Genomic DNA, 7,657 nt, shown 5'->3' on the forward strand with positions numbered 1-7,657 from the left:
AATGTTTTTCATTCCTTAGATTATCTAATTTGCATTGCAGTCTGTCTGTCTGTCTGCAGTGTCTCCTCTTAACTGCTTGATTGTGTGCTATGAGCCGATTTGATGTCATGTTGCGGTAGGCTAACCACTCGTGTAATTTGCAATAATGCTCCTCGAAATGCAATTTCTCCCTTCATTTAGTTTCAGAGTATAGTAGGCCTACTTAACCGTATGGCCACAAGAGAGCGCCATTAGCTAATCAATTGGCAGCCTTAAACTGACTGATGTTTTCTGACTGTAGGCTTTTACTGGACCATTCATGCTTGTTAGACCAGGTTAAGATGTACTCTCGCATCATTACCCAGTGTCATGGAGCTATATTACTATAGTCATGGATTTCAGCTGGGAGGCCAGGTGCGGCACAGCAAGTCCAAACTTGATCTCTTCATGAGATCAATGTGTCAGGAGAGCATGTAAAAAAACAATTAATGGAGAATGTTCACTCAAATCTCCCAACATGGCAAATAATTAATCCCATATTATATATTTAATATGTTGTCAACCATCAACCATGGCTCCAGTCTGCTAAGGTCTGTCTGACATTTTGAAATGTCCAAACAGGGTTCACGGTTTAGTAACTCAACTCCCAGACTTGTTTTTATATCTAATCTCCCCAATCTGATAACAAAATGTGATCCATTTCGCCTATCAAACAGACACACAGAAGTACATTTCTTCAAACAATTAATCTTTAATAGCACAATTATACAATACAATCAACATGCCCTCCCCAAACTGTACTTTTATGTTTCACAGATGATATCTCTGGATAAACTATTTACAATTGTATGGCACAGACTATAAGCAGTTGTGACTGTAGCTGATGAGTTAGGACGAGGGGTTGAATATGTGGCGGCTCATAAAGGTAAGAGGAGGCAGGGTGGTCATATTGTGGAGGAGGGTATGTAGTGATGGTATATGTCAGCAGGGCAGCAGCGAGGTTGAGCCAACACTGATGAAAGCATCACCACATTGATGGGTCATATCTGGAGAGAGATGCAAAGTGCAAGGTCAGATTAATGTTACATCATCATAGAGCTGTTACACTTACAGTTTTACACACACCTCGACTGTGGGAGCGTGTCTGTGCTTTCCTTCAACAGCAGCTCTGAGACCAGTGTGTCCAGAATCTCAGGACTGGACCTCTTTCCATACCTGAGACACAGAAAAGGAACAGACAGATAATTAAATGGCTTTGCTATGACATTGACCTTTTAGCTGATGACATATTAAAAAAAATCACAGATTAAAAGTTATTTATCTGCTCGTTATGAATGTATAAGTCAGTTAATATTGAACGCAGTAACACTGAGACCCTGCAGGGCCAGAGAGGAGTTGCATAGCAGGGGGCCACATTTCATTTTCTGTGCCTCAGATGATAAGCTGTGTCGGCGCGCTTGTGCCCCCTAGGTGGCTAAACGCCTACAGCTGGCATTCAAGCCACTGACATTCAGAAGAAAGCTGAAAACAGTGGGGGATTGGACCCGCCATGCAGTCACAGTCACTTCTTGATAGCTTATTTTTTGTGTGGTAAAAGGGCAGCGGGTGTTCCCTGTTTAGTGCAGCCAAACCACGACCCCAACATACGAAACTTTAGGGCTTTTCTTTTGACACCTTGTTTCTTTGAGGTCAAATAATTTGGGCTTTATCTCAAAATGAACCTATACGTCAAAATCATAACTGATAAGTCTCACATTTTGTGGAAAGTTTCCTTTTTAAGACCACTGTTAAATCTGAGCGCAGACACGATTTGACATGTTTTCTGTGAAGTCCACTGAGACAAATGTAACATTTGTGATATTGGGCTATATAAATAAACATTGATTGATTCTATGAATCCTTGCAGTCAATTAACCGGCTAAAATGAAAACCTATGTACATGGAAATTGCCCACAATTAAGGGCTATTAGGAAAAATGGCTCAAAATAGAATATACTAAAGCATCACTAAAAAACAAGCATATGTTATCTTAAAGTAGTCATCTCATTATATTCAGTGGTGCACATTTTTAGAATTAGACATAATATAATTAAATATAATACAATCCAGTCAGAGAAAGTGCTCGTGGTAATAACTCCAGCTCTATTAATGAAAGCAAAGAGGTGAAATTAGTCCGCCTACCTCTGTCTTGTGATGAGGTTGATGTAGTGTCTCAGGGCTGAGTAGTACTTGGCCAGCTCGTCCGCCGGGGCGTCCTCCCCGGGGTTCTCCGGTTTCATCGGGTACCCCTCCGTCAGGGCGCCCAGGCACAGCAGCGCCCACAGCAGGAAGCCCAGAGTCCCCAGCCAGCTCACCAAGTTAGGATGCATCTGACAGAGAATTACAAAAACAACCGTACAACTGTTAGTCCCTCACTGGCCACTTGTTCCACTGTGCGTAAAAGTTCCCCTTTCCGTCTTTAAATAATGCCTTATTGATATCATTAACTGAAGATTCAACACTAGAGCCTTAAGAATGTAATAGGTAGAAGAAAAACAAAAATAAACATGCCCACATTATTGCTAATAGATTTTCAATAATAATGCAGCTACAAAACAACCATCAAAAGTCATGTCGAAAGACTTTGAGTAAGTTTCACAACAGAAATAGAAAAGGTTTTGTAAATCAAGTATTAAGGTACTTACTTTGCCTAGAGTTTTGAGGAATGTTCTCGCGTTGTCCTGAGGCTCTCTTCTGCTCTTCTGGGTGCTTGGTGCGCGCTCGGTTTTATATCTGTGTGCGGCACACGTGCTGCAGAAAAACGCGTCAGAGCTGCGTTCAGCACAGTCTTTCTTCACGTGAACGTCACCGGTGATGCTGTCATTAGAGTGCTTTAAAATAAAGCTGTTTACACACATTTAATACACGTAAAGTAACTATGTATACTAAAAATAGAATCAGTTAATAACCCTTTTCTGCAACCATTCAATAGAGATTAGTTAGGGAGTCGTTTTTAAAGAATGTGACCAATAACATTTAAGGATATCAAACAGATGAAAACCCAATTGATTTAGCAGTAATGATATTATAACCCATTTGATGAGTTCACTACAAAGTCACTGTTGAGCACTGATACACTATATTTCATTTGGAAATATTAATGTGTTGTTCATGTAACAAATATGATTACATGCAAGGCAAGGCAAGGCAAGGCAAGGCAAGGCAAGGCAAGGCAAGGCAAGGCAAGGCAAGTTTATTTATATAGCACCTTTCAACACAAGGCAATTCAAAGTGCTTTACAAAAAACGAAAGACATTAAAACAATGGCATTTAAAATCAGTCATTAAATAGAAAAGATAATAAAATAAACATTAAAAGAAAAAATACATGGATAAAAGTTACAGTGCAGTCTAAGATATGAATAGTTCAATTAAAAGCAGCGGCAAAAAGAAAAATCTTTAGTCTGGATTTAAAAGTAGTCAGAGTTGCAGCGGACCTGCAGTTTTCAGGGAATTTGTTCCAGATATTTGGAGCATAATAACTGAACGCTGCTTTACCATGTTTAGTTCTGACTCTGGGGACAGAAAGCTGACCAGTCCCTGAAGACCTGAGAGATCTGGATGGTTCATAATTTAGCAGTAGGTCAGAAATGTATTTTGGGCCTAAACCATTAAAAGCTTTATAAACCAGCAGCATTATATTGAAATCTATTCTTTGACACACAGGAAGCCAGTGTAAAGACTTCAGAACAGGAGTGATGTGATCCACTTTCTTAGTGTTAGTGAGGACTCGAGCAGCGGCGTTCTGAATAGATTTTTTAGTGAGACCTGCAAAGACACCATTACAGTAGTCCAGTCTACTGAAGATAAAAGCATGGACAAGCTTTTCCAAATCCTGCTGTGACATTAGTCTTTTAATCCTAGATATATTCTTTAGGTGATAGTAGGCTGATTTAGTAACTGTTTTAATGTGACTGTTGAAACTCAGGTCAGAGTCCATGACTACACCTAGATTTCTGGCTTTATCTGTTGTTTTGAACATTGCAGACTGAAGCTCAGCGCTAACTTTTATACGTTCTGCCTTGGCTCCAAAAACCATTACCTCAGTTTTATCTTTGTTTAATTGGAGAAAGTTCTGACACATCCAGTCATTGATTTGTTCAATGCACTTACTCAGTGTTTGAATTGGAGCATAGTCTCCTGGTGAAATTGTTACGTACATTTGTGTGTCATCCGCATAGCTATGGTAACTTATTTTGTTGTTTTTCATTATCTGAGCCAGTGGTAGCATGTAGATGTTAAAGAGAAGAGGCCCCAAGATGGAGCCTTGAGGTACCCCACATGTCATATTTGTCAACTCAGATGTGTATTTACTAGGGCTGTCAAGTTAACGCGTTAATAACGCGTTAACGCAACAAAAAATTAACGCCACTAATTATTTTAACGCGATTAACGCATGTGTATTTCTTTTCCTCGGCCGCTCCGTAGTTTCAGAGCGCATCGAGTTTAAAATACCATCTGCTGACAGCCCCGCTCCTGCCGCCCGCTTGTGGCAGACCACACTTCCACGCTCACCGGCAGGCACCGACTGGCCATCGGGAGGACCGGGAGGGTGTGTGTATGTGTGGCCCGAGCGAGCGAGAGAGAGACCTTACGTGCATTGTTGTTGTTGTTAGCATCTGGTGCTAGCTAGCTGCGCTAACGGATATAAGGAGCTGTTTAAATGAAAACAGAGGAGCGACATTTCGCCACAACTGCACCGAGCACTTGACTTTATGCAGGAAGCCAGACAGCGGGACATTGTAGGAGAAGTCAGCACACTTAGGATAGTGCAACATGATTGCAGCGTCCAGGCAGCTCCCGTTCGAGCATATGCCTTGAGTTGCACATAGCTCCAACGATCCAACACACACACACACACACACACACACACACACACACACACACACACACACACACACACACACACACACACACACACACACACACACACACACACACACACACACACACACACACACACACACATGTATACACACACACACACGCACATATATACACACACACACACACATATATACACACACACACACACACACACACACACACACACACGCACACACACACACTTTTTATTGTATGAGAGGTTCCAGGTTGAATTGAGGCGAATATTTGTAATGTTCAGAGGTTGTTGTGTTTAATATTCATGAGAATATTTGTCATTGTTCAAATGATAATAAACATTAGCATAAAGCATATTTGTCCACTCATATGTTGATAAGAGTATTAAAAACTTGAAAAATATTCCTCTAAGGTACATTTAGAACAGATAAAAAATTAACTATGGACAATCATGCGATTAATCGCGATTAAATATTTTAATCGACTGACAGCCCTAGTATTTACCTATAAAAACAGTTACCTATAGAAAGTTGTTTCTGTCCTTTAAGTAGGATTCAAACCAATTTAGAACTGAACAGCCCCTCTTAAAATATGTGGCACACACACACACACACACACACACACACACACACACACACACACACACACACACACACACACACACACACACACACACACACACACACACACACACACACACACACACACACACACACACATACACACACACACACACACACACACACACACACACACACACACACACACACACACACACACACACACACACACACACACACACACACTGCCAAGCAGATTGATACACACATGCTGAGTTTGATGTTTGGGTGTTTATGAAGCTTCTCTATGAGGAAGGTGATAAATTATTTCACAATCAAGTAGTGATTCTTCTTCATAATGAGATCAATAATCCCATCTGAAGTCACACAAAAAAAATGGCGTTGATGTGACTCTGTGGGCGAACATCAAATTAATCGTTCTGAGCCTACCAAAGGATGCTCCAATGAGGACGCTTTGGGTGATCTGGAATAAACAAGATCTCAGAAAGACTCACATATACATGAGCCCTTTTTATTCTGTTCGACTGAATCAGTCTAATTTCGCTTTGCCGTTCATTCCATCTGGAAAGAGAGACTGGGACACTCAACGTGAACAAAAGGCCTAAATATGAATCAAGTCACGGCAGTCAAAGAAGAGCCCAATCTCCCACTTAATAAAAAAAAAAAAAATAGCACTTTAAATGAATATCACCAAGTGCTTCATTTACTTCCTATTCATGAACCTTTTGTATACTGGCTCGGAGCCATCTAATCTATCAAAACCCCGTATTCTTCATCACTGCTGCTTTTTAAGTTGCGACGAGGATGCGTTAAGGGCTTTTTGTGTTACACAGGATGTTGAGAGGGAGATGAGGAATGAGACACGAGTGTGAGAACATGGAGCACAAAGTCATGACCAAATCGTGATGATCGCAGGCAGGATTCAGAACTTCTAGTCCTCTTCAGGGGATACACAGTCTCAGTGGCTCACTTCAATAGGTATAACACCTTTTTCAAGGAAACAGCTGGTGTCTGCCAGTGTCTGACATGTGAATGAAGAAGATGTATAAAGCATGTAGACTAAGTTAAGAGGTCAGTAAATGTTTGCTTAAACATCAGAGTAAAGTGACTAAACTCAATAAAAATAATCCCGGAAGGATGCTCATTGTTTAAGAGATGACAATTTATAATTTGGCCAAATGATCATCCTTTGAATGCAAAAGTAATGTATATTTGAAGCAGGAAAAGCTAAGATGGAAGAGGCTAGTTAAGGTAAGCTAAGAACAAACAACACTAGGAGTGTTTGGTCATGATAGCAGCTTTTTTTTACAGCAGTGCCTTGAGCTAAATGCTAACAGTATCTTGGCAACATGCTAAAAATGAGTGCCTGATGCTTATTAAGGGGTGACTAATGCTGGCATGTTGATGTCAAGCAGGCAAGCGATGATGTTATCCATGGTCCCCATTTTAGATTAGAATTTAGAAATGAGCTAATTAGTACTAAGTACAGCTGAGGTAGGTGGCAATGCCCTTCATTAAGCAGGTATTTGGACATAAACTAAATGTAACTGTTGGCCTGCTGATGGGATTGGAAAAAAACGTAGACGATAATCAAAGTTATTAAAGTTAATAGTGAAGGAAACAAGAATGCAGAAGTGGAGATACTGGGGGAGACTGGGGGCAATTGTCACAACTTGGGTTTATGATGGCACTACTAAAAACCTCACTCGAAATGTTTACCAGATAATGGGTTCTGTGTTTTACTTCTTACCAATCAAGTGTTTTTACAAGCAATGTTAAAGTTACAATATTGATTGACAAATTAGAACTCAAATGTTACATCTGCCTCCTCAAACAGGGACAATTGTAACGGCATATGGGGAAAATTGTAAAAGCACACCTAATCCTTTCATTTAAATACCAAGGCCAACAATTAACTCCAAATAATTCAGACATAGTTCAATGATTTAATATTCATTGAACAATTAATTGCTTTCATTCATCAAATCCACGTGGGGGATGTATTTTCACTTTTTGAACAGCACACATCTTTTCCAGTCAAACAGCCTTTAGAAAATCAGAAAGGGAAGTAGATGACAAATAATGAACACAGGAAGAAATAACTCTTGATGTCAGTGCTGCTCCTACAGATGAAACATTTGAACTTATCATCAATGGATCACCACCTTCATTGTGGGACATTAGGGACATTTCCTTCAATGCATTTTACAGCGACAG

At 40.2% G+C, this 7,657-nt stretch overlaps 1 protein-coding gene across 1 annotated transcript; it reads right to left on the bottom strand.

Moving 5' to 3' along the window:
• Positions 1-717: 717 nt before the first annotated feature.
• Positions 718-2,736, bottom strand: npy (neuropeptide Y). The gene is made up of 4 exons (XM_034094471.2): positions 2,664-2,736; positions 2,161-2,348; positions 1,105-1,194; positions 718-1,025 (listed from the first exon to the last, which is right to left on the bottom strand). The coding sequence occupies exons 2-4, from the start codon at positions 2,346-2,348 to the stop codon at positions 1,004-1,006; spliced, it is 300 nt and encodes a 99-aa protein (XP_033950362.1). The 5' UTR covers positions 2,664-2,736; the 3' UTR covers positions 718-1,003.
• Between the last annotated feature and the right edge of the window lie 4,921 nt (positions 2,737-7,657).

The sequence above is a fragment of the Pseudochaenichthys georgianus genome, chromosome 11 (genome assembly GCF_902827115.2).
Source record: "Pseudochaenichthys georgianus chromosome 11, fPseGeo1.2, whole genome shotgun sequence".
Classification (NCBI taxonomy): domain Eukaryota; kingdom Metazoa; phylum Chordata; class Actinopteri; order Perciformes; family Channichthyidae; genus Pseudochaenichthys; species Pseudochaenichthys georgianus.

Coding starts and splice junctions, on each gene's coding strand:
- npy (XM_034094471.2), bottom strand. CDS start 2,348: ATGCATCCTAACTTGGTGAGCTGGCTGGGGACTCTGGGCTTCCTGCTG. Junction 1,195..2,160: donor AACCTCATCACAAGACAGAG/GTAGGCGGACTA, acceptor TCTGTGTCTCAG/GTATGGAAAGAGGTCCAGTC. Junction 1,026..1,104: donor GACACGCTCCCACAGTCGAG/GTGTGTGTAAAA, acceptor ATCTCTCTCCAG/ATATGACCCATCAATGTGGT.